Genomic DNA, 26,883 nt, shown 5'->3' with positions numbered 1-26,883 from the left:
TTGGGTAGGCGCTAATTTCTGAAAGTAAAATGTGTGGCTTGGCTGCACATTTTCCTTTCTAAATCGCGCGGGAATACCTAATAGGGCCATCAAAATACATTTGCATGTTGTGGGCGCTATTAGGTTCGGGGGGGTTGGACACGCGTTTTTGACCCCTTACTGAATAAGGGGTAATGCTAGCGCGTCGAAAACGTGCGTCCAATTGCGGGTTAACAGTGAGCTCCGCCGGAGCGCACTATACTGTATCGGCCTGTATGTGTGGTGTCCCAATCCACAACTGTCCATATCACATGATTACCAGGTGCCTCTATGGTGTCGTTTATAGATATAATACCTGTCTTGCAATAAAATAAAAATGTGACTTGCTTCATTGTTTAAAATTAAATTCTTTAATGCCATGCTCTTGATTTTCTGTGGCCCATCCTAGATCAGTATCACATGCCATTGATCTGAAAGGAACGTGAAAGGGAAACACACCAAGATATCCCCACTTCATAGAAGGGGGCACATATGTATAGTGTTGAGATCTCCTCAACTAAAGGGTTAAACAATGGGACAACCCCTTCCACCCACACACATACACACACACACACACACACATCAATTCCCTTCATTCCAGCCAGTGTTTGGAACAGTGTTGCAAATTGCAAACACTGGGATGCAATACGCAATAGGACCCAACTGATTCAAGATCATTTCTCTTAGTTGGGAGGCAGGGGCCGCAGTTTCCTTCTATTCCTTTGGGTTTCCAGCATAATTTGAACCAGGGCTGGGATTTGATGCTCTCAGCTTTCATTCACAACTGCCCAAAAGATTTGTCCCTTATTTTGTATCCCTTCCCAACTTGCTTTAGTCCAGCCATCGCAGCGTCAATCCTCGGCCAAGGGCCATGCTTCAGGGCTCCTTCCAGCACTCTGCAATTATGGACCCTAAATCTGGCCACTAGATGTTGCCATTGTGCAATGAGTATGAGACCCTACAAGGGGCTGTGAAGGCTGCCTCCACAGCATCGTCATTACTCATTTATATTATAACAAATACAAAGCAATCAGATCCAGTGTGTGTGTGTGTAAATGGGAGCATGTGGGTACGCAATCTGTTTAAAAAATATGAATTTAAATACTTTATGTACTTGGAAAGATTATAAACTTATCAATATTCATTTCTGGCAGTGTACTGGGTCTATTACAATGGGCAAAAAAATAATGTAAGCCTATAAAGTATTTTCATTACATCTGGGATCTGTTACATCTCTTTTGGTTATATCTTCTGTTAATGACTTGGGTATGTTGTGTGTCTGATTATATATGCTTTAAAATGAATATAAGTTATTAACATAAAGAGTTGTGAATTTTCATGGCAGACCATGGATCCACCATGGCCAAATGCTGGCAGCTGGCTCCATTCACATCAATGGAATTACTTCACGGTTTCCCGCATCTGGCTGGTCATGGTTGGTGCCATCTGTGAAACTGTTCCTAAGACAATTCCACATCTGGGGCTGCAGAGGAGCAAAGAAAATATCCACAAAATGTACATTTTACTTTTCATAAGTCCTTATTCAGAAATGTCTTCCTCTGGAATGGTCACTACTTCCAATCCCTCGTCCCTGCAGAAATAGACAGTATAAGACTCTCTTGTATCAGACTGCTATGGCCAGAAGGGCTCCTTGCCTTAGAAAAACGTCTTCTCTGGTCTGACTGGGTATTTTTGCACCATGCTGAAGTAATTAGTGCCCTATTAGGTTTGTTCTGTGACTTGTGCAAAAGATAGGACCTTCTTTTATTCCCCTGGTGCTATTTATAGACTGTATCCTGAGGCTGGCGTGCGTGAGGCTGGGTTTGTTTCTTCATTTTGATCTAGCCGACTTAAAATGCTGATGAGACTTTCAGCTAATTGGCTGCAGCTGGATTTCTCTTTCAACTTCACCAGCAAATACTCAGGCTAGGGCAGTAGCTTTCAGCTCCAGTCCTGAGGTCATAGAAACACAAAAACATATAACATGATGACGGCAGATGACCAAAACCCCCAGCTGGTTGCCCAATTTCATTTCAGGTATAATGCCAGAGACCCCAGCTGATCTCTGGCTTTCACGTCACTTCTTTGCAGCTCTCATCAAACTGGTTTTCAGGATATCCACAATTAATACACATGTGTAACCCCCAGGCTGAAGTCCCTCATTAGAGACCAAAAGCCACAATTAAAAGTCCTGGGCCTATAACTCATTCCTTCCTATTGCTGTTAAAAGACCCCTAATTGATGCTAGGATTACCTATAGGGGGAGGAGAATGTACTACAAAGGCCCTGAGCATCTGATCACAGTCCATTTTGATAAAAGTAATAATCACGCTGGAGTCTTAGAAATAGGTTCCAACATAACCTTACTAAACTGATGGCATAAAATGTCCAGTAATTGAGTTCCTTTGGTAAATCTATTGCTTACACAACTTTAAATCAGAAAATCCTTGGCTCTGTAGTTTTGTTGTTTATTTAGTAGTCCCAACCAGATTTGTCCCTCCCAATTTAGGGCAGTTTTGAAGCGTCCGCTAACTGGTGGGCAGTTGGTCCAAACTTACTTTCCCAATTGTCCATATCTTAAATCTGATATCTTGTAACACAGTTTCACTCTCCTCTGATGCCTGTTAGTCCTTGTAGGGGGTACCTCTCTCCTCCTCCTCGAATATCTGGATGAAATACACAATGGATGCTTATCTGTGGGGTGTCACTCTTCTCCTTACTTCCTACACCTCTTCTCCTCCTCCCAGGAACTGGACGGATATCTGTTCCTCCTCCTGCCTAACCTCTGATGGCTCAATGATTCTCTCAGAGAATCAACTGGAAACTCCAATTTAGGACTCGTCCTCCCACGAATATAAATAGAAGGAAGGATGGATGGACATTTCCATCACTGGATATACTAAATGAAGACAAAATCTCTCCTCCTGCAGCAGGAAAGTACAATTCAGACATCTTTAAAAGGAATTCTGTTTCCAAAAAAGAAAATTAATAAAACAAGAAGAAAAAAGGAAAAACCAAAACTAAAGCTCATTATCCTTTTAAAACTGAACTAAATATCCGCACCCTCTCTCGATGCTTCCCCCTGTGATAGGAACAGGAAGTAACCAACATAGCAAGGAAACAGGAACCACTAGATAGATATATTTTTCCTCTTCCTACGCCGATGGTACAGTCTTCTTAGTAGAGAATCAGTTGGGCTGTACTCATGCAATATACTGTTTGCATATATCTGATCTAGGAATGGTCTCATTTGCATATTTTGGTTTAATAGGAAATTGGAAAATAGGGAAGAGCATAAGCACTGGCAAGTTAGATGTAAAAAGTAATTAAGCAGACTAAGAAAACATGTCAAAAGAAGCAAAACAAGTAATAAAACATTTTTCAAGTATATTTGAAGCAAATAGCCTGTGAGGGAGTCAGCTGGGTAAAAGGATTGGTCAGGGAAGACATGGAAATAGCAGAAAAATGATCTGAATTCTTTGCCTCTGTCTTTACTGAGGAGCATGTCGGGGTCATACCCACAACAGAAAACATTTTTTGATGCGATCACTCTGAGTGACTAGATAGAATCACTATGAAACTGAAGGACGTAATAACTCAGATTGCCAGGCTAGAGAATAACAAATCACCAGGCCTGAATGATATTCACCCCAGAGTTCCAAAGGAACTAAAAAATGAAATTGCAGATCTCTTTCTGGTGATTTGCAGTCCATTTAAAACAGCCACGGTACTAGAAGGCTGGAGGGTGGCCAATCTGACACCAATTTTTTAAAAAGAGCTTCAGAAGGCATTTGACAAAGTCCCTCAAGAGAGACTCCTCAGGAAATTGGGAAGTCAGGGGATTGGAGGTCTTGTACTATTGTGGATTGGTAACTGGATAAAAGACAGGAAACTGAGGGTAGGACTATATATTTTATGAAATGGCTTCTTTCTATCTGTTTTAGTTCTTTATCCTTCTCTAGGTTTATCCATATTCAGCACAGAGTGTGCCAGAAGGCATCCAGAGGTCAGGCCAAGGATCTAGATGTAGATTCCCACCGTAAACAAACATAGAGCTAGCAGCCCATTGGTAATGGAAAACGCCCAGACAGGAATTAAGGCCCATAGCTGTAAAGGCACATTCAATGACAATCACGTTGTCCTTGTTACTATAACACATAATTATAGCAGCAGAGTTAGTGAGATTTTTCAAGATACCAGCTTGCCTGCAGTAAATTCAGCCTGCAAACATAGTTTCAGGCACTGTGGGACTGACTTCATCTTTCAGGATTTCAGGGCCAGAAAAAGCTCCTAGGGTGCAAGGATTCCTTTCCCTCCTGCCAACATTACATCTTGCAGTCCAGAAGGAAAGAGTCAAACCTTTTAGGTCACTCTAGGACATCATCTTGTGCAGGCCAGTGCGTCTCCTGTCTGTCTTTCTGTTGTTGTCTCTATTCTGGGAGTTCTTCCTCATTAAAACGTGGCACTGTCTGTCTACTCGACCACTGAAATCACTTTTAGCAAAAATTAACCTGAAACTACAACTGTAGAAGCAAACGGGAGGAATACAATTACAGCAGAAGGAGGAGGAGCTTAACACCACATCCAAAACACCATAGTCACGCAAAATGCAGTTTGTTGCGACTGGAAACTGTGGCTGTAAAAAATAATTTGATTAAATTGGCTTAGTACCCAAGAGAAGATTACTCCTACACTTTGGAAAAAAGCCCAAGGTTCTGCAGGACCTTTCTGCAGCCGATATTTATAGCAGCTTTTGCCACCACTTTACTTCTAAGTAATTCAGCCTGAAAGTAATGAAGCTTAGTACAGACTAGAGTAGCAAAAAAACCTACTAATCTAGCTAGCAATACAGTGTAAATTGTTGAAAATATACAAATTCCCACAGGCTGATTCATTAATTCATAAGAAGCCTCTGCAGATAAGGAAAAACGTCTATGATAGCTCTATGCTTCTGTGATAGCCCTTAGCAAAGAAAATACATTTTAAAAAAGAAACTTGAAGATGCCCTGGTTCAGACCATTTTTATATACTGCATGATGCCCTGGTTCAGATCATCTTTATATACGATGAAGATAAAGAAGATATCTTTCAAACAAATTCACAAGGTAGCATAGACCCATGTATATGGTCGTGAGCAGATTTACGCAAGTATTTTATAACCCATACGTGAGGTAAATGTGCGTTTTATAAAATACACATATCTCTATCCCACCACACATGCATGTATGTATCCTTATGTGCTAATATATGCAATGCATTGAAACCACACATATATCAAAGCAGTGACCACGCGTACTTTTCCTACCTATTGTTAAAATGTACACGTATATATTTTACACGCGAAAGTAAAGTAGGACTTACTTGTGTGAGTCCTGATTTCCACGATAGCTGGCCAATTTTAAAACACGTGCACACAAGTTAAATTAACCAGTTTACCAATTAATTGCCTGATTTTAAATGGCCGGTGCACGTAAAAAAAAAAACAAAGGTTACGCACGTGGCCGGGCCTCGTCTGTACCACGCGCATTTTAAAAGGGGCTCAGCTGCGCGTGCAACCCTCATTGCGTGCACAAGAGCCGGGCCGAAGCAAAGGGGTGAGGAGGGGGGCGAGGAGGGGCAGGACTGGAGATGCTGGTACAGCGGCCATTTGCTGCTGTGCCGGGGAAGTGCAGCTGCAGTTGGCTGGAGCGCGCAAGTTGCTTCTGCTCTGGAGGAGCAGCAACTTAAAAAACAGCCCCCCGCCCCTGAAGGTACGTACTATTTAGGGGGTGGGGAGGAGAGGGGAAGGAGAACAGAGGTTAGGGTAGGTGGTAGGGAACTGTGGAAGGCCGCGATGCGTCGCCACGTGAAACCTGAAAATTTCTAAACCCCCCCTTGTGTGCGCCGCCCCAGATTTTATAACATGCGCACGCCAGCGCATGCGTTATAAAATCGTGCGTCCATTTTTAAAATCTACCCCTAAGTCTACCAGCTCACCTAGTCCTTCTCCAAGTCACTGAGACCTCCCTGGCTCTTCAGCCTAAACTCCCCCCAGCGCTCCCAGCCAGTCAGTACTACCAATAAACACGTTTAATATCATTTACGACAGATAATAGGTAGGTGTAAAAATGCAAGATTAAGTCGGAAAATGCATACACATAAGTGTTGGCTCCACCCTGGAACACCCCTTTTTTACGCGCGTATATGTACACGCGAAAGTGAAAATACGTATTTTTTACTTTATAAAATACAGAATGTATTAGCTAATTTTTCTATGCAGAACATTTTGAAAATTCACCCCAGTGCTTTTACTGTCTTGTGTAGGTGTTTAGAGTCAAATGAGAGTCTAACTGAGTGATTGCATACGGCCCTAGGGAGGCTACTTTTATAGCAACGAGAGTCACTTACGCACTGTGAAAGCGAACTTAAACGCATTTAGTTTGCTTTGAAAATTAGCACAGATAACTAACACAAAGTAACTTGCATACAGTTACACCTGCTGTTTGCAATTCATAACTTGTGCAGGTTAATTTACACACACGGGGGTGAATTTTCAATGAGTTCCTCACATAAAAATGACCATGTACGCACTAAGAAGCCTGTAGTTTTGTAATCGGTATTTTATAAAAGTCAAAAGTATGTGCATACTTTACATTTTGAACGCATATATACACACATAAAAAAGGAGTGGTCTAGGGGCATTTTGGGACATGGCCAAAGGCTGCCTGCATTTGGCAACTTATTTGTGTAATTTCACACCTGCTAATTATTTGGTGTAATTGATATTAGACTTGTTAATTGTGTTTTATTGGCTGAGTGGAAGGTCTGGATGAAAGTATGCACATAAATCTCAACTCTACACCCCCCCCCCGGAATGCCTATCTTTTGAGCGTATAATAGTTTGTCACGCAATTTTATAAGGAGTCATTTACATGCATGTACATGGCTTTGAACGTTACCCTCATAAAGTCTGCAGATGGCTTACTTGCCTAAAGTGAAGGTATCACATCACCAAAGTCGTTATCATGTTTGTACAAATCCACATTGAGATGTGTGTGTGGGAACTGTGGCACCTTCCCAGTTCCTTTTATTTAATGTAAAGCACATGGCTGTCTGTTTTAAGGCTCATCTAGGAACTGGAGTTCTTCTAGGTGACAACAGTGTATCTGATTGATGAAAGATTTCCACTCCTAAGTCCCGGGCACCTGAGCGAACACAGCACGATGCCTCCCACATCTTCCAAAAGCTATCTGTTCACAGTGGTCTTTAGGAAATGAAAGAGATGTCCAGCTGTATTAGTTCAGGTAGCCTGGATCAACCAGTAAAATTCAGATCCCTACTATGGAAAAGCGAAATGTATGAATTCAGCCAACAGGGTATACTTTGGCTTCAGCCATGGGTTTTGTCATTGTCACACAGTAACATAGTAACTGATGACAAAGACCAAATCTGCCCAATTGAGATTCTTCCACTTTGGGTAGATGAGCATGTAAATTGCCATACTCAGTCCAGCGTGAGCTCCCCACCCCAATGTCTTTTATCTGAATGTTCAATTCTTCTACTACTGTTTTCCATATCTGTCCCAAATTGCTCAGAATCTGTCAAAGTATTGGCCTCTATCAACCTCCTTCACTGATAGGCCATTTCAGGCTTTATCTATTTCTTTTATGATTCTTACATTACCAACACTAAATCCAATACCCAGGTCCCTTTTAATGTCTTATTACTAAATTTTTGAATAATCCACACAATTACCAAAACTAGAAAAGCCATTGTTTAAAACATCCAACCTCCCATGCTCCTTGAGGTTTAACTATGGTCTCTCCATGCAAGTTACCCAGTATCTTCTTGAAAGCCAATGTAGTCATACCACTGCTGTTAGGATCATAACTGCCGCTCCATGTGGGTTATCTCAATGCTATTCTTGGAATCCCGATATAATCTTGTCACTGCTATTTGGCTCATAACCACTGCTCTTTGCAGGTTTCCCTAATGCCTACTTTGAAACCACTTCTATTAGGGTTGTATCTGCCACTTCAGTCCATATTTTACACATTTGCTTCAGGTTATTTCGGGGTGGGGGGAGGGATTTCCTTTAAATAAACTGCAGTAAAAGAGGTGATCTTACTTCTGTATAGATCTGGATGACATTCACAGGCCTAATTCTAGATATGTGCAAAAAAGAAATTGTAGCTGTAAATGGTACACGAGAGTTCAACATTATGAACATGTCAGTTGATGTAGGCAATCTGAAATATTTATTTAACTCCCTCTTCGGGGACCTCCCAGAATGAAGGAGCACACAAAATCCCGGGGCCATTTCTTCAACCAGACCACTGTTTTTCCCCCTATCTAGCTCCACACAACGCATAACTGGCCCCAGATGCGAGGGGAACATCTCTGGGGCCTTAGGCTCTTGGGGGTAAGGATCCACTTTCAGTCTCTTTACTCTTTTCACAATTATACTCACTGTCCATTGACTCAGATGGTGGGTACTCACTCTTAGAAGAACAGCCAGGAAATTTAAATGGTATTGAAAATAACTTTAGGGTAACAAAAAATATACTTGAAAGTCAATTTCAAAAATAAAATCAATGTCCATGAATCTCAAAGTGAATAAACTCAAAAGTTCACAATGCCTGTTCTTGAGCCAATTTCCCCTATTGGACAGAGACCTCTTCAAACAACCGCACTCTTGGGTCACTGAAAGTGGGCTCTTGGCAAAAGGCCAAGTCTCAGTCCTCTGGTGGTCAACCAATAGCTGTGGACTTGACATTGTAAGTCAAAAACACAACTCTACTCTTCTCCAAAAAAAATCACTTCTCTCTCCCCTATTCAAGACTCCTCACGTGATTTTTCACTTCAGGTAGCTAACAGAGTACAAAGCTCTTACTATTTTTTACGTTCTCTCCACCACATTAAACCATAACTTGAAACTTTCTGATTTAAAGACACTAACACACTCTCTTATTTTTAGCCATATAGACTACTATAACACCCTATTTATATGGTCTGTCTTCACAACAATTTAAACATCTTCAATTAATGCAGAATACTGCAGCAAAATTAATTTTGGGTAAGTGGAAGTTTGATCATGAAACTCCTCTACTCCGTGACTTACACTGGCTTCCAGTCTCATTATGAATTCAATTTAAAATAGGGTGTTTAACTTTTAAAGTCTTGCAGTCTGGCCTTCCAACTCATTTTGCTTGCTTTAGCACACCACATCGGCCATCTTGCACACTTGGATCCTTACAACAAGAATTACTCGTTTTACTCTCTTCAAGAGACATCAGGCTAGAATTCACTAGAGAAACTCATTTCACTCACCTTGCCCCCCAGCCTGTGGAACTCTTTACCTCTGATAATTCGATTATAGAAAGACTCTCAAATTTAGAAAGGCATTCAAAACTCAGGGGTAAATTTTAAAAGGTGTGCATGCACGTCCATGAGCGCGCGCTTCCTGGCATGCACATGTGGACTTGCTGGTTTTATAACATGCGTGCGCTGGCTCTTTAGGTAAAATGACACAAATGCTTTAATGTTATCACTCTTGATCAGGGGTGCAGGCAACTCTTCTATTCCAGAGGCATAAGGAGACCCATACAAGCAGCAAGTAGGCCTTGCAGCGGTGTCCATAAGATTCAAATGTCAAGATGCCAATGATATTAATTATGTTGAATAACTTCTCTTTCTTCCCTGACTCATCCCCCATTAGACTTCAAGCCTTGATTCTGTATAGGTGGCTTCTAATAATAACAACTGTCCATCCCACAAAGTCCATCCCTGTGACTAACATCGGCTTCTGCTTCCCCTCCAGGGGTCCAGTCAGCACCAAAGGAAACAGGAAGCGGGGTCCCATCTGATTGGTGTTCACCCTTTCCCTTGGGATATTTTAACTAGCCATGTGTTTGCCTTGTTACAATAGTACTTTATGGCTTTTTTAAAGGTTGCCATACATTATTATTACCATTAAGAAAGGGGAAATTCAACAGAGAATGCCTTTCTGCGAGTTAGCACCCTGTGTCGTCAGGTGCTCCTTGACTCTTAGATGGGACTGAGTTTTGGAAAATTTGTTCATCAACTGCAAAACTAGGCAGAGAAATGCTACGACGGGCAAGTGGGAGGTGGTGTGCATTATGTTCAATATACTTGTTTAGAAGAGGTTTGTACAACTCTAATCTCCAGCTCCAGTCTTTGGGAATATGTAGGGTAAGGCAGAATTCTGAGTAATATTGCTCCCGTACCATAAAAATATGTTCCCACAGAGGCCATCACGATTATTCATGGCTTTGATGGCAGACACCTCAGACCTCCCATTAGTGGGATTATCTAGTCTGCTTCTGTTGCACCTTGGGTCTTCTTTGCTTAACCAGACTCATGTGCTTACGGCTGGTAGGAGGATGCCATCCAGCTAGTTTTTGTGTCTTATCAGCCACAGGCGAGCTTGGCTCATATGCAGGAACACCCTGGCAAATGAAACATGGGCTTTCACTTACTTTCTTGGGATTTCTCATTCCATATCTAGCACTAGAAAATGGTCATTTTAATTAGTGTTTTGGGGAAAAACAGTTTTTCAGGCTGAGATCATGAGATATGTTGGTTTTTAATACTGTAGAGTGTGCATTCAGTGGTCATGGGAAGGAAAGGCACTGTAAGGGGATTACACATACGAGGCAGTAGTAGGAGGTGTTCGGCTGATAATTCTGGAAGTAAAATTAAGTCTTCTCAGTAGTAATAATAATACATTTCAATTAAAAAAAAAAGCTTTCAGCAATATGCATTACAGTCTAGTATTTCAAAAACATATATGCAGCCACTTCTGCACTGGAAAATTTGGCTGGCTACCTTTTTTTCGCTTCCAGATTTATTTGTTAACTTCCAAAGAGGGTAGAGAAGGAGCAATCTTAGGAGAATATAAGATGTGTCCTTATTGCCATGCAAATATTCCTGCCCAATACGCAGATAATAATGCCCGTTTATTTATATCAATATTTTTATATATAGCCAGATATGTTGAGAGATATGTGCAGCATAAGTAAGGGAGACAGACAGAGGGGTCACATACAAACTAGAAAGAGGAAATGATTTCACCAGTGGACACATATATGGTGCTGTCACATTAGGAGTTCCGAGCACCGTTTGTTGGTTGATCATGGTGGCTGGTCATGGTGCAAAAGAGAAAAAAAGATCTCTCCCAAACACATCAGAGATCTGACTTCACTGCTTTTTTTTAGTGTTGTGGCCTCATTCCCATTCTTTGGCAGGAGTGCACTGAAAGCACAATCTACTGAATCAGCACTTCCTGGCAGAAAAAAAACACTCGTACTGTAACTTCTTAATCCCAATGCATCTCCATGACGCATATCACATGGACAGGATTTTGAGCTATAATGTACAGATGTTTGGGGACATGGGAATCAGTAATAAGTGCTTTCCAGTTCTTTCATGTTCAGGGGACACAATTTAGTGGATGCACGTTCCGCTTCCACTGGTTCTTCTGTCTTCCCTTCAGTTATTTAATAAATTAACCTTCATTTTTTGCTTATTTTCTAAAAAGGGGAGAAAACCAGCTGAAAACAAAGGCTCTGAAGCAATTCAGTTCAAAGCAGGAGGCTGGGCTGGCGTCTCAGGAAGGTCCCTGGTTTGATCACCGAGCTGAGTCTTCCGCTGCCCGGGTTGGGGATGCTACAGAAGCAGCGCTCACAGCTCCAGGGTGGGGAGGGAGTCATGGCCCTTTCTTAAGGGCGACACCTAGTGGTTGGATTCAGGGCGCATGATTGCAGGGTTCTGGAAGGCCCCCAGCCCAGAACTGTCACTGCAATGACTGGACTAGGAATAGTGGGGAGAGATATAAAATAGGTAATTTCAAACAAAGGCTTCTGGCGCCAGATGTCAAGGATAAAAGGAACAGGTACAAAGGAACAGGAGGAAACTTCTGGGTCACAAAGAAAAGAAAAAAAAATCTACAGGCAAATAGGTTATTTTTAATAAAACCGTGATCTCTTCTAGACACAATCAAAGTGATCAATAAGTGTTTTCTTATTGTTTTCACAGATCAGGAAGTGTTCTACACCACTGGAATGAAATCTATTCCTTTGTTGAACATTTGGCTCACAAATTCCTAAGGTAAATAAAAAGTCATTTTCTTGGCTCCTGAACCATGGAGACGAATTACATCCCATGTGCAAATGCATTGTCTAAAGCTACAAATTTATTTCAGATGTTCCCAGCTCATATGTGCATCAGCCTGTGCTGAGATTCAACACTTTTGACCATCTCCAGAGATGGTAGGGGGGAGTGCTGTGGTTTCCTTGGTGGGGAGTGTGGTGCAGGGTGGGGATTAGGGGGAGTTAGCTTTGGGACCCAACTCCAGAAGCTGTGAGAAAACCATTGGTTCCAGGGCCGAATAAAAATAGCTCCAGGTGCACAATTTTCTACAGGGTTGACCCCCCCCCCCCCATCACCCCCTACACATTATTTCTTTTTGGGGAAGAGAAAGATCCAAAGCTAAAATGTTCTCAGATAATCCAAGTCGGGTTGCCAGTTGACTAAGTTTTTACAAAACGTCAGTCCATCCGTGCTAGTCTGGCTGCCCCATATCTTATAAAGTGGGCCACCATCTCGTGACCTGCTACAAGCCTTCTGCCTGGGACGCATCCGGACTCCTGGCTGGAGCTGAGGGCTCAGGGGTGGGAGCCAAAGGCAACAATTTTTAGGGAGGAGCAGGGGAAGACAGAACACGTGGGAGCAGGGAGGGTCATTTCAGAGCCTTTGGTGGTCAAGCTCACTTAAGCATATTATTTCTTCTTCCGTTTTTTTATTTCCAGTCCCCAGCTGAGGATGTCATTTATAGTTTTCTCAACAACAGGTTCAATTCTAATGCGATTAACTGAAGACAGGTGAGTCCTTGTTTAATTCTGATTGCATCCCAGAAGAAATGTGTCCCTTCTGATGTCATGATACATGATTTTCTATTTCCTCCCGCCCTACCCAGATCATCTTTTAATGATTTTGAATCATTTGATTTCCTGTCACATGACTCTGCTTGCCATGCTTTGAATGTTTTAATTTGTTTTTTTAAAAAAATCACAGTTATGCGGTCCCCACCCAAAACATTTTGCAATCTTAGGCCAGGATTCATCATTCTTTGCAGTAACATTATCGCCGGCAGCAAAGACACCGCCGACTCTGCCCCCTCACTTCCCCGACTCCTCCCTTCCCTGCCCCGACTCCTCCCCTCCCCCTAATTTGCATTATATCACATGTGAAAAGGCCCTTTTCGCATGCGATATGGCCTTATCGTGTGTGTTAGGGCTCCAACACTCGCGATAATGCTTTAGAAAATAACCCCCTTAGTGGAAGTCCCAGAGGTTTATGGGACTTACTCAGAGTCACGCAGACAGTTGTGGGTTAGTTGTAAGCACTGGAGCCAAGTTTCAAAGTTGAAAGATCTAACCACTAGCAGCCTACAGTGTATGATGTCATTTGCACATTAGCAAGATAATCTCGATGTAACCAGCTTAAGTGAAAATGAGGTGTAACAGGAAGAGACTCCAGATACACATTGCAGATAGTCAAAACATTTCAGATTACCAAAGGCAGTCTTCAGGCACTCCTAGAACTCTTCATTTTTTTTTCATGACGTCACCCTGTGACTTTTTTTTTAGCAGTCTGTAAGAAATATGCACCTCCTTTGCTTGGTGATAGAAAATACTACTATCTGAGTTCCTGTCAAATGAGCGTCTGAATGATCTTTATTTGCCATGAGTTCCTTTGTTTCTATTCAGCTAATAGGATTGCTCTTACAATACTATTACAGTATTTCAGAGAAGACACAACATGGTTTCCTGTATGTCAGCCACAGAGTTAGTGGCGGAGCTGGGATTTCAACCCAGCCATTCCAGTCTCCTAGTCTTGGAATAGTACATCCCATTATTCCCTGTAGGGAATATGGTCCTGCTTTTCATATAATTGCAAGAAATTATGCTGCTAGCTTTACCAAAGTTTTCATTTGCTAAATGTTTCTGCTTGTCCTGCTCACCTCAGAAGAGTGAAGCAAGTTACATGTAAATACTGATATATTTTGATATTCCAGTTGATTGAGCTTGTACATACTTCCGATATTTTTATTCTATACTACTTAGGGGTATGCATGGAAAAAAATGTCAATTTATGTCATTATATTTTGTTTTGGATTTATAACGTTTCTATCATTTTGTTTTCCCATATTTATTGTTTTGTTCATTTTGTTTTAGCTTGCACTAAATCATTTTAGCGCAAGCTAAAACAGCTTAGCAGGTGCTAAAATGACAATGAAACAGAACAAAATTATGTTAGGTTTTTTTTATGTCATTTCAGAAGGGAAACAACAAAACAAAATAGGTAATATCATTGGTGGTTTCATATCATTTTAAAACAACACATCCCTAATACTATTCTCTCACATAAATCTGTGTATGGTCCTATTAAAAACTTAGACAATGTTGGCATATTCTCCTGTTAGCCTTCTTTTTTATGCTGTATAAGTTCCTTATCTCAAATCTTTAGAATAATTGTCTATAGGAACGATTACAAATTGAAGAGGACCTTCCATAAAGAATATCACTTTGTAACATATAGAAGTTATATCCCCTCATCCTTAGTGAGTTTATGTAGCAAACAGTCCCATAAGTAGAATAATCCCATTATGGGAAACAGTCTAAGTGGCTCTCTGCACCATGGGCAATGTTAACCTTTTGAGATAAAGTGTACTTATTTGTAAGGCTTGAACCTAATATCCATAAAATATAGCCCAGGCTCTCTTCTGAGATCCAGACATTACTATTATAAATCGTGCATTAAACAAAAGCCATGAATGCAGTATTGTTCTTGATGATTGCTGACTAGTAAGGCTTGAATTTTGTTAATAAGGGATAATAAGGGAGGCTTCATCTAGGGAGAAAAAACATCAAACAAGGAATGAGGAGACAGGAGGAGGAAAAGACAAGTATTGTGGGGAAGGAGAAACAATAAAGAGAAGGGGAAAGCCAAGAATAGAGAAGGGAGCCTGAAGACTTCATGAATGGATAGCAATGGCAAACAGGCAAAACATCAAAAGCAAACCTGTAAAACATTATAAAAGAAAACAAAAGAGAAAGAAAGTAATGAAAAAAGCAGAGAGATAGATAAACAAGTAAAGGAAGGCAAGACATATGAAGAACATAGTGGAATGATGGAAAACCTACAGATTGCAAAGATTCATTTAAATAGTGCAAACCAAGGTTAAAAAAACTCCCCCAGCCCCTTTTCTCAGCATAAGAACATAAGGCTTGCCATATGGGCCAGACAAAAGTTTCCTCAAGCCCAGTATCCTGTTTCCAACAGTGGCCAAGCCAGGTCTCAAGTACCTGGCAGGATCCCAAGGGGTAGACAGATTCCAAGCTGCTTATCCCAGGAATAAGCAGGGAATTTCTCCCTCCTTAATAATGGCTAATGGACTTTTCCTCCAGGAACTTGTCCAAACCTTGTTTAAGCCCAGCTACACTAACAGCTTTCACCTCATCCTCCATCAATGAATTCCAGAGCTTAATGAGTAAAGAAATATGTTCTTTTATTCATTTTCGGGTAGATTTTTAAAAAATTGCTCATTCGCGTACTTTTGTTTGCCCACCAGGCGCAAACAAAAGTACCCTGGATTTTATAAGATACACGCGTAGCCGCGCGTATCTTATAAAATCCAGGATCGGCGTGCGCAAGGCTGCCGATTTTGGGCAGCCTGCCTCCGTTCCCTCCGAGGCCGCTCCGAAATCGGAGCGGCCTCGGAGGGAACTTACTTTCGCTCTCCCCTCACCTTCCCCTCCCTTCCCCTACCTAACCCCCCCCCCCCCCCCGGCCCTTTATCCATGGATTTATGTCTGCCTCTGGCAGGCGTAAATCCGCGCGTGCCAGCGGGCTGCTGGCGCGCCGAGACCCGACCCGGGGGCTGTTCTGGAGGGCGTGGCCACGCCCCGGAACGCACCCGGGCCCGCCCCCAAACGCCGCACCACGCCCCCCCAAACGCAGCGTCACTCGGCGACGCCCCCGACACGCCCCTTTTCAGAAACCCCGGGACTTACGCGAGTCCCGGGGCTCTGCGCGCGCCGGCGGCCTATGCAAAATAGGCCGCCGGCGCGGGAGGGCCCTGCTCGCGTAAATCCGGCCGGATTTACGCGAGCAGGGGGTTTAAAATCCACCCCTTTAAGTGTATCACCTAGTAACTTCATTGTGTGTCCCCTGATCTTTGTACTTTCTGAAAGAGTAAACAACCAGTTTGTGTTTCCCCATTCCACTCCTCTCATTTGATCAACCTCTCCCCTCAGCTGTCTCTTTTCCAAGCTGAAGAATCGTAGCCTCTGTAGCTTTTCCTCATAGGGGAATTGTTTTGGCCCCTTTATCATTTTCGTCACCCTTCCCTTTACCTTTTCTAATACTGCTATATCTTTTTTGAGATGCCGTCACCAGAACTGCATACAATACTCTAGGTGCGGTCTCATCATGATGATATTCTCTGTTTTATTCTCCATTCCTTTCCTATAACTCTTAGGATTTCTTGGCTGCCACTGCACACTGAGCAGAGGATTTCAATATATTATTCACTAGAGATGTGGATCGGAACTGGAATCAGTTCTGTTCCGGTTCCAATTCAAATCTTATAATTTTTATCGTCCGGCCCAATTGGTTTTTGTTTATCGGCTGCACCCGATAAGATAAACAAAAAACCCACCCTGACCCTTTAAAACTGACCCCTTAGCCTCCCCCACCCTCCCGACCCCTCAAAAAACATTTTAAAATTACCTGGTGGTCCAGTGGGGGTGCGGGGAGCAATCTCCCGCTCTCGGGCCGTCGGCTGCGCTAATAAAAATGGCGCCGATGGCCCTTTGCCCTTACCATGCGACAGGGTATCCATGCCATTGGCCGGCCCCTGTCACATGGTAGAAGCACTGGATGGCCGGCGCCATCTTTAAAAATGGTGTGGGTATGGCCGGTGCCATCTTTAAAAATGGCGTGGGCATGGCCAGCGCCATCTTTAAAGATGGCGCCGGCCATCCAGTGCTCCTACCATGTGACAGGGGCCGGCCAATGGCACGGATACCCTGTCACATGGTATGGGCCAAGGGCCATCAGCGCCATTTTTATTAGTGGCAGCCGACGGCCCGAGAGCGGGAGATCGCTCCCGGCGCCCCCACTGGACCACCAGGTAATTTTAAAACGTTTTGGGGGGGGGGGCGGGAGGTTGGGGGAGGCTAAGGGGTCAGTTTTAAAGGGTCGGGGTGGGTTTTTCTTTATCGGGCCAACGGCGCCATTTTAATTAGTGGCAGCCGATGGCCCGAGAGCGGGCGATCGGTCCCGGGGCTTGCACTGGACCACCAGGTGATTTTAAAACGTTTTGGGGGGGGGGGTTGGGAGGGTGGGGGAAGGTAAGGGATTAGTTTTAAAGGGTCGGGGTGGGTTTAGGGGTTGTTTTGGTGTGCTGGTTTTCCCGCCCTCCCCCCAAATAACTCCCGTTAGTGGACACAAACCCGATTAACGATTTTTCACGATAAATCGTAGGAATTTCTATTGTATCGCACTCTTTAACGATTTTTGACGATTTAAAAAATATCAGACGATATTTTAAATCATCAAAAAACGATTCACATCCCTATTATCCACAATGATGCCTAGATCCTTTTTTTGGGTGGTGACTCCCAATATGGAACCTTGCACACTCTAGCTGTAATTTGGGTTGCACTACATGCATCACTTTGCACTTGTCCACATTAAATGTCATCTGTCATTTGGATGCCCAGTTTCCCAGTTTTGCAAGGTCCTATTGCAATTTCTCATGAGCCTCTTGTGTTCTTTTACCTGTACAGGAGGCCAGTAAATTATTCAGATGCCCTTTTTATGAGCATAAACAAATTCTTACCCTTCTATAACATGTAGAAAATTTCAGATTTTGTGTGTCCCGTGAGAAAATAATTTTAATTATATTTTGTGTTCAATTAAGATTGTTAAGGGACAATTTTTCATGGGATACTAAGTGTAAACCCTAAGGAAACAAAATAAATAATTACATTTTCTGAAAAGTCAGTACAAATAAGGTTTTTGGGGCATGACACTCAGAGTGACCAACACACAAATGTAGCAAATTATAAAAAGTTATTTCAGAGTACAATAACTGCTCCCAAGAAACCACACAATTCAAAAGGACAGCAATACCACTGGAACACAAGAACTGCACAAGTATTGCATTCTGTTTATTTATCCCATGTATATCTAAACATTCCACCTTCCTCATCCATGGCCACACATACCTCACCAGTAGAAGCAAATCAAAGTCTGAATGGTTTCTTTTTCATTCTCCTCTATCACAACCGAGCCACGGACATCAGGAGCTACCTATGGCAGCTCTTCAACAGGTCCTCACTCCCTGTCAAAAATGTAAATGAATGATAACCAGGTTAGGAAATAAAGCTAAAATGAAAACCAACCAAACAGAATGTTGAGCTCTCTGTGGTCTGAAAAGCTCCAGAATGTCTTTGACTTTGGATAACTCTTATGTCTGACCAAGAATAGGCAACTCAGCTTGCAAAGCTTCCACATAGCAGTGGAAGAGAGAGAAAATATTTTGAGAACAATGAGTTAGGACATAAAAGGAGTGCATAAGAGACTTAGCTGAGCAAAACTTGAGATTTGCATTTTTTCCTTCGCTCCCCAGCTAAATTTTATCTGCACAAAATTTATCCAGGCCAAAAGAGGCATTACTAGGGGCATTCCTGGGGTGCAGTTTCACTTTATCCCAGTGGCGTAGCTACGGGTGGGCCTGGGTGGGCAGTGACCCACCCACTTTCCATTCAGGCCCACCCAAATTTCTTTGCAAGACACTGCAGCCAATAAAAGCAGGCAGCATCAGCAGGCACCCAAGGGAGAAAAAAAAATAAAATCAGCTGGTGTGTTGCGGCTCCCGGTGTCCCACAGCCCCAGTAATACTTCCCTTTACCTTCTTCCTGCCCCCGCGGGCCAATGGGAAACCTCCTATCTTCTTCCTGCCCCCGTGGGCCAATGGGAAACCTCCTCCCTTCTTCCTGCCCCCGTGGGCCAATGGGAAACCTCCTCCCTTCGACCTGCCCCCGCGGGCCAATCGGAAGCCTTCTTCCTGCCAGTGGAAGGAGGAAGCCTCTGATTGGCTGGTGGGGCAGGAAGAAGGAGGTCATCAGGGTGGGAGGAGTGGCAGTGTTCAAGCCACGGGCTGGAAATGCAGGGCAGGGAGGTGACTGGGGTGTGTGTGAGACAGAGACTGGGCAGGGAGGGTGACTGGGGTGTGTGTGAGACAGAGACTGGGCAGGGAGGGTGACTGGGGTGTGTGTGAGACAGAGACTGGGCAGGGAGGGTGACTGGGGTGTGTGTGAGAGACAGAGCCTGGGCAGGGAGGGTGACTGGGGGGTGTGTGAGACAGAGACTGGGCAGGGAGGGTGACTGGGGGGTGTGTGAGACAGAGACTGGGCAGGGAGGGTGACTGGGGGGTGTGTGAGACAGAGACTGGGCAGGGAGGGTGACTGGGGGGTGTGTGAGACAGAGACTGGGCAGGGAGGGTGACTGGGGTGTGTGTGTGAGACAGAGACTGGGCAGGGAGGGTGACTGGGGTGTGTGTGAGACAGAGACTGGGCAGGGAGGGTGACTGGGGTGTGTGTGAGAGACAGAGCCTGGGCAGGGAGGGTGACTGGGGTGTGTGTGAGACAGAGACTGGGCAGGGAGGGTGACGGGGGTGTGTGTGGGGTGTGACTGGGGTGTGTGTGAGACAGAGACTGGGCAGGGAGGTGACTGGGGTGTGTGTGTGAGAGACAGAGCTGCTGCTCCTGGTATGTGCTTTCAAGGGAAAGGAGTAGGAGAGTTGCTGGAGATGGTAAGTAAAAGTGGCATTTTAAGTTTATTTTTCTTGATTGACTGCCATTTTAATTATTGAGTATTATGTGATGTGTCTGCTGTTTTGAAATATTTTATTGATATTTGGACAATGTTTAATAATTTTTATGAGTTTTGTTGGATGTTATTCTGTTCATCAGCTGTTTTGAAACATTTATTAATATAGTTTTACAGTTATTTCTGTGTGGGGCTCTATAGCAGCTTGGCTTGTTCTGTTTTCCTAATAGGAGGTGTATTAGTGTTTAGGACCTGATTTAATATTTGTAGTGTTGCCTTTTCATAGATAGGGTTGTTATATGTTCCATAATGCAGGTGTAACTTTGTGCGGCTTAGTTTGTGTGCATTATTGCAGATCCTGGGACTGTTAGGTGCTATATTTCTCTTTCCATTTCTCCAGGTTTGCACTGCATGCAGAGTGGCTTTTTTTGGTTTTCCATTCCAGTTTCTATCTCCATATTTATAATGTGTGGTCTTTCTGTACTTTGGTGAAGGTCGGTTCTGTGTGTGTGCCCGAGGTGAGGTATTTTACCAGCATGTAGGCAATTGTATCAATCTTATTTGTGGATGCAGAGTATGTTTACATGATGATAGCTTAGTAAATGACAGGGCTGGAGAGCCTTTTTCTCCTGTCTACCCAGTTATCCTCTCCACACTGCTAAGGATACATCCCAGCTGTCAGCCAAAGGGTATGACCACCTTCAAGACATCTCTTTATCCAGAACAGTCTTTTTTTCTGTTCTTCCTTTGTAAAGAAATGGGGATGAATGTCAGGAGCCCCTGGACTCGATTCAGCAAATGTCAGCATCAGAGGAAGACTAAAACTAAATAGTTGAGTCATAGGAAAGGAAAATAAATCTTCAAAGATATTTATCTGTTTTATTGATACAGATTAATAAGGCATTTGCTCAATTATGGTAAATATTTTGGTACAAATTCAATGATGAAGGAACCCTCTTTCCTAGTTTCTTAAACTTATCAAACGCAGTAATTCATGACCATCATAATAGGCATCATTGTGTGGTAAAGTATACCTTTGTCACTCTGCCTTATGCTTAATCATAGGTCAGTCCATATTTTTAAGTGTTTTTGTTGCTTAATTCACCCCAGTGATATACTCCAAATTTCTAGCAATAATCTTGTGTTACATCAATTCAAGGTTACTTTTGTTGAAAATTATGAACCAAACTTATCTGGATAATACAATGTTATTACTTCTTCTTAACCACCATCGACTTTGAGCTTGATGCCCTCAAACTGTCAGCAATATGAGAATTCACTATATTGCTGTTCTATGCCCGACATTGCACAATGTTTCGGACTAGCATTGAGTCCTTCTTCAAGGGCGTAATATATTCCACAGCATGGCGTATCTTGGCGTGGCATCAAGCTCAAAGTCGATGGTGGTTAAGAAGAAGTAATAACATCGTATTATCCAGATAAGTTTGGTTCATAATTTTCAACATAAGTAACCTTGAATTGATGTAACACAAGACTATTGCTAGAAATTTGGAGTATATCACTGGGGTGAATTAAGCAACAAAAACACTTAAAAATATGGACTGACCTATGATTAAGCATAAGGCAGAGTGACAAAGGTATACTTTACTACACAATGATGCCTATTATGATGGTCATGAATTACTGCGTTTGATAAGTTTAAGAAAATAGGAAAGAGGGTTCCTTCATCATTGAATTTGTAATTAGTTTGAACCTAGTTCCATCTTAAAAGTACATTGCCTTTCTGAGCTTTTTTCAAGTAGAAATATTTTGGTACAACATTCCAGAGGGTTTTAAAACATCTCACAGAATACTGTGATGTATGATGAGATATCTGTCTTTATAGTAGACTAGTATATGGTTCTTTGTAAGTTATGAGATACTGCCACTTGAGATCTCTTTAAGTATAATTGAAATGCTTCCGTAACTATATATTAGGTTTAGCATTGGTAGCTGCTTGAAGTAATTGAGTTTAAAATATTAAAAGTATAACAGCTGTAGCAGATTATTTAGAAATCTATTGTCAGGTGTGTGTGTGTGAAAGTATTTATCAATAAGAATATGAATTCCATGGCTCAGACTTTTAGTGCCCACCCATGTTAACCTTGGGCCCAGCCAAAAATTCATTTCTGGCTACGCCACTGCTTTATCCAAGCAGCTCCGACATTCTGTGCTACCTAGACAGTTAACTGGGTAAGTCTGGTCAGAAAACCTCTCCTAAAGTTATCCGGATAACCTTATCCGGGTATATGCAGCAACACACTTATCCGGGTAAGTTCTGCTGAATATCCAGTTTAAGTTATCTGAGTAACTTTACCCACATAACCTACCTGCTCACTGGATTATGGACCTCTATATAAGTGAGTTGATAAGGAAAGTCAGATTAAGAAAATTCCTTGTTTTCAAATGAGTCCTGGAGGGACAGCAAGCTAAAATGACTTTGCTTGAGGTCATACAAAGAATCTATAGCAGAGGGAAGTCTTCTTGGATGCATGCATGTTCAAGGACTTCTTTTCACCACTAGGTGACATTTTGTGGTAGAAGTAGTTATTCAGACATATTCAGATTTTAAATAATAAAAACTGATATAGGGAGATGTTTTGCCATCTTCTTAGCACAGAAGGTTTTTTTTTAATCATGTGAGACAAAAAACTAGCACTACCTCACAAAGCTTTATGCCTTCCTCTTGGTCACCACAAACAAATATTATTCAAATGGATAGTTAACATAGTGTGAGGTTCACGGAATGATGGCTCCTTTTCAACATACAAATATGACATTTATTTCATAAGAAACCCTAATTTCATTACAAAATAAAGAGTATATGAAATAGAATAAAATGTTGCTGTAGATCATTAAATACCAAAAATAATTCTGATTTCACTGTATTTAGACATTTGGTGCACTTGGAAATTCAGTTTCCAACTTCTTGTGCATTATGACATGTGGTATGCATTCACAAAGTCAGGGGTCCAATTAAAGAAGGACTATGTAGATTTCATATTTGTATTAAGTATGGATACTTTAAGAATGGACAAAAGGGACAGTACAACCAATGTCACAATCAACTAAGATATGCTGTAGGCTGGAACAACACATCTTTATATTACTCTATATCCTAGGAAAAAACTCACACAGTCGTTGCAAACAAATATCAGTCTATGCTAAGAAGGGTGCGATTGGGAAGAGTAATCAAGTAGGTTAAAACTTTACATGGTCTGCATGATACGCTAAAGTTAGCAGGAGTTTGAGTAAACATGCCAGAGGCAGAAAATGTGCTAAGAGGTTATGAAAAAGATTAAACAAAGTCAAGGCTGACTGTTTCCCATATGCAACGGGAAAATATGCGTTGCAACCAAAATAGCACTTTGAACCCCCTGTTTCAGCATTTCTGCAGTCCACACCCTTTAAGGAGCACGTCTTTGCCTTCCAGGTGACAAGACCTTGCCATGCATGCGACCTTGGTTTGCTCTTGTAACCATCTTTAATGTTCTTCACTGCTATTGTAAAGGTTATCTGGACTCATCAGAAGTGCAACGTTGAGTCAATTTTCCCATGGAAAATCTAAGCAATGCCTCAACTCCCACCCAACCCAACCCAACCCATTTCCTCCACCCTACTCCATGCCAAAGAAAAACAAACAACACCCACCACAGTTCTACCATATTGTGTAAACTGTGTTACAATCTGTAGACTCCGTTGGTGAATGCCTTTAGTGTTATTATATATATACTAGGGGCTGTGCCCCTGATCGCTTCCCTTGCCAACCTCACCAGTGGGCAATCCACTAAACTTTGTTTGTGCCTAAGTGGACAATGCAAGAAATGGCTGGGTAGGGCACCTGACTATAATGAAAGGGAGGCAGGGAGATAGCTACAGAATTTGACCTTACCCCTCATTTTTTCCCCTGACTGAGGGCACATGGATGTGAAAGGAAACCACAAAACAGAGAAGTGAGAACTGCATGCCAGCTTCAAAGTAGGGCTGTCCTTTGTGAGAAGGGCAAGCCAATAGGGGTGACCACCCTGAGCCCCATTCCCAACACTGTCATTTCCTATTAGATTGGAGGAGGATCCATGTTCATCAATGTTTTAGGACCCTGCTGTGGGTAATTCGACCTGGGCTCAGTCTGCATGCTCCTAATATCAGCCCTGCTTCAAAGAGAGTGTTGTATGACTCCATGATCTGAAGGTGTCTTGTGCTTGTTCTTTTGGGGTGGAGAAGTGAGGGTAGGTGCTACTTGGTGGGGGCTCATTGGGAAGGTATGGAATGTGCGGGTCGGAAGGCTTGCAGGAGGTGTGCGTTGTTGGATGTGTGTTTGTGGGTGAGGTGTGCATGTAGCAGTGGAGGCACAGGAGGTATGAGTTGTGGGGCTGGTGTGGAGGTGTGAGTGTGCACTCTTTTCCCCTTATCACTCTTCACATTCTCCCCCTAGCCTTCTACTCCCCACTCTTGTTTGGGGATGGTGTGTATGCATTGTGAGGATTGTATAGGGATGTAAGTGGAGGACATGTGAGTGGTGTTAGAGGTCTTTGTGTGTGTGTGTGGGGGGGGGGGTCAGTTTGGGTGCAGTGTGTGTGTGTGTGGAAAGGGGATCCTCCGCCCCATGCTTCTCCTTCCCTGTGTGAGTGAATGTGGAGGGAGTGTGTATATATGTGTACTCTTCCTCCTCCCCCATTGCATTCTCTATTTTGTGTGTGGGGGGGGTGCATGGGTGTGTTGTGGATAGGTGAGAGAGTGGGGGGAGTCTCAGGGAGGTGTGTGTGTGTGTACTCTTTCCCTTTCACGCTCGCCACATTCTCCTCCTCCTCCTCCCATGTGTGTTTGTGCGGGGTGTGTGTGTGCACTATGGGACTGGTGTTAGTGGTCTGGGGGGGTCAATCAGGGGCAGAGAATGAGTTGGGCTCTTCTTCCTTTCCCGTATGCGTGCGGGTGTGTATTTGAAGGAGTGTGTGTGTGTGTGTGGAGTGGGGAAATGTGTATGGAAAGAGAATTGAGTGGAGGTTGAGTTGGGTGGGAGGCACCCACTCTGACTCTCCCCTCCACCTCCTTCCCTCACTCTGTGTGTCTATGTGAGTTTTTTTGAAGGGTAGTTTTGGATGGGTCGGTGTAGGTTGGGAGGGGTGTGGAGGGATAAGAGTGTGTGTGTGTGTATGGAGGTGTGTGTGTGCACTTCCCCCCTTGCATATTCCCCTTCCCACCTCCCTCCTCGTATCTCCACTTTGTACCCTTCCCCCATGGACAGATATAGGATTTTGCCGCTCTTAAGGCACTTTTGGTGCTTTTAGCCCTCCATTTCCCGTAAGAATCCGTTACAGGGTAGCAGAAGGCTGTTCTCTGTTGAATGAGATTCAGCAGAGTTGGAAGGCAACAGATCTTAGCCAGGCCGCTGCCCCTAAAGGTTTACCACCTTAGTTAGGCACAAGTATAATGGGTGCCTATTGACAAATCCAGGGCTGCCTTCCTCCATGCTCACACTCTCTCCCTCACACACCCCCTCTCGCATCTCCACTTTGTCTCCCTCTTCCCCCACTCACACTCTCCCTCAAACCTCCCCATCATACCTCCCCTTTGTACCCCTTGCTCCCCCACTTATTCTCTCATCCCCTCTCCCCTTGCTTCCCACCCCCACTACTCTCACCTTCCCCTTCCTTACCAAGCCCTCTCCTCTCCCGTTCTCTACCCCAGCTTCCCCTTCTTTACTCCTTTCTCCCACCCACTCTGGCACTCCTCTTGTCTCTCTGCTTCTACCTTTTCACTCTCCTCACTCTCCCCCTCCCCTTCCCTTCTCCCCTCCCACCTCAGGCTCAGACCTCATCTTCCTGCTGCTGGTGGGGCCTGGGAGCCCTAACCAGCCTATTTGCTGTCAATGTGACTTTATTTATTTCCTTCTGGTGGGGCCTAGGGTGGTTTTATGATATGTATGTATTTTCTCTGGAGGGCAATATACCACATATATTAAACCAAGCTAAATATCTAAATGCTGGGGTCTATTTCAGGGAACAGATCCGACAAGGTCTGAAAGAGCTAGAAGATGTCAGGCCTGGAGGAGACACTCACATGCACGAAGGATTTCAAAGGGTAAAGGATGCCTTTTTGACATGCTTAAATTTTGGGCTAGCAATTAAGGTGTTAACCAGCGGTAAGTGTATCCCACAAAAAAATAAGCCAGTGAGGTTCAGCACATTTGGAGATTCAACGTATTGCATTTATTTTTAAATCAGAAGTCTGGCATTGTTCCCCCTGGAGTTAGTTCCAGTACAAGGCACTCTTGTATCAATAAGAATGGCCCATGTGCCCAGGAATGATGTCGCTGTCAGAGGGGGAGCAATGAAAACAGAAAAGGGCCCTTTCCAGTGAGTCTGACCCTAGCTAAAGATCGGTCCCCATATCAGCTGGATATGGTAATTAATGCTGCCATACAATTCTATCTGATTTATCAAATGGATCAATTTGGGAACCCAGTTGAACAAAGCATTGAATAAACAAGCAGATGACTATTCAGTTTTCAGCTGGACTATGGGACATGAAAAATTGCACTTTGTTCTTTTCCTAAAACGATATAATTTTTTTTCCTCCAGGCAAGTGAGCAGATTAACTACGAAAACAGCCAAGGTCAGAATAACAATTTTCCTGATATGTGATTCATTTCTCAACATGTCTATGTGGTTAGGTGTTGTAGCTTACACAGATGTCATACTTAGCACTGGGCATTTTGACTGGATAATGTGGCATCCGCTGGATATTTCCAGAGTGATATTTTTGTTCAAGTATTCCAGCATATGGAAGAGGCACAAGACTAATCCATGGCAATTGAATTAATATTTGCATGCAACAAAGACAAATTAAAGTAATATTCAGTGGCAGGCACAGTAAACAGAACTTTCCGTTTGATTCCTAGCAAGCTGGCTGGCTGCTGGGCATGCAGCAGGGCCATTGAGCTCCTCATTCAGCAAACCTGAC

General features: G+C 43.1%; 1 protein-coding gene across 1 annotated transcript in view; it reads left to right on the top strand.

The window, feature by feature from the left end:
* The window catches only part of ANTXR1 (ANTXR cell adhesion molecule 1), a 206,645-nt gene that overhangs the window by 3,702 nt on the left and 176,060 nt on the right, over nt 1-26,883 (top strand). The window contains exons 2-5 of the mRNA XM_029604035.1: nt 12,055-12,126; nt 12,828-12,899; nt 25,920-26,001; nt 26,502-26,535. Of these exons, the coding sequence (XP_029459895.1) occupies nt 12,055-12,126; nt 12,828-12,899; nt 25,920-26,001; nt 26,502-26,535 (260 nt within the window). The remainder of the gene's footprint in view (nt 1-12,054; nt 12,127-12,827; nt 12,900-25,919; nt 26,002-26,501; nt 26,536-26,883) is intronic.

This window comes from Rhinatrema bivittatum, chromosome 5, assembly GCF_901001135.1.
Source record: "Rhinatrema bivittatum chromosome 5, aRhiBiv1.1, whole genome shotgun sequence".
NCBI classification, from domain to species: Eukaryota; Metazoa; Chordata; class Amphibia; order Gymnophiona; family Rhinatrematidae; genus Rhinatrema; species Rhinatrema bivittatum.
Note: the sequence above shows the minus strand (reverse complement) of the source record. Positions and strands in the feature narration are given on the sequence as shown.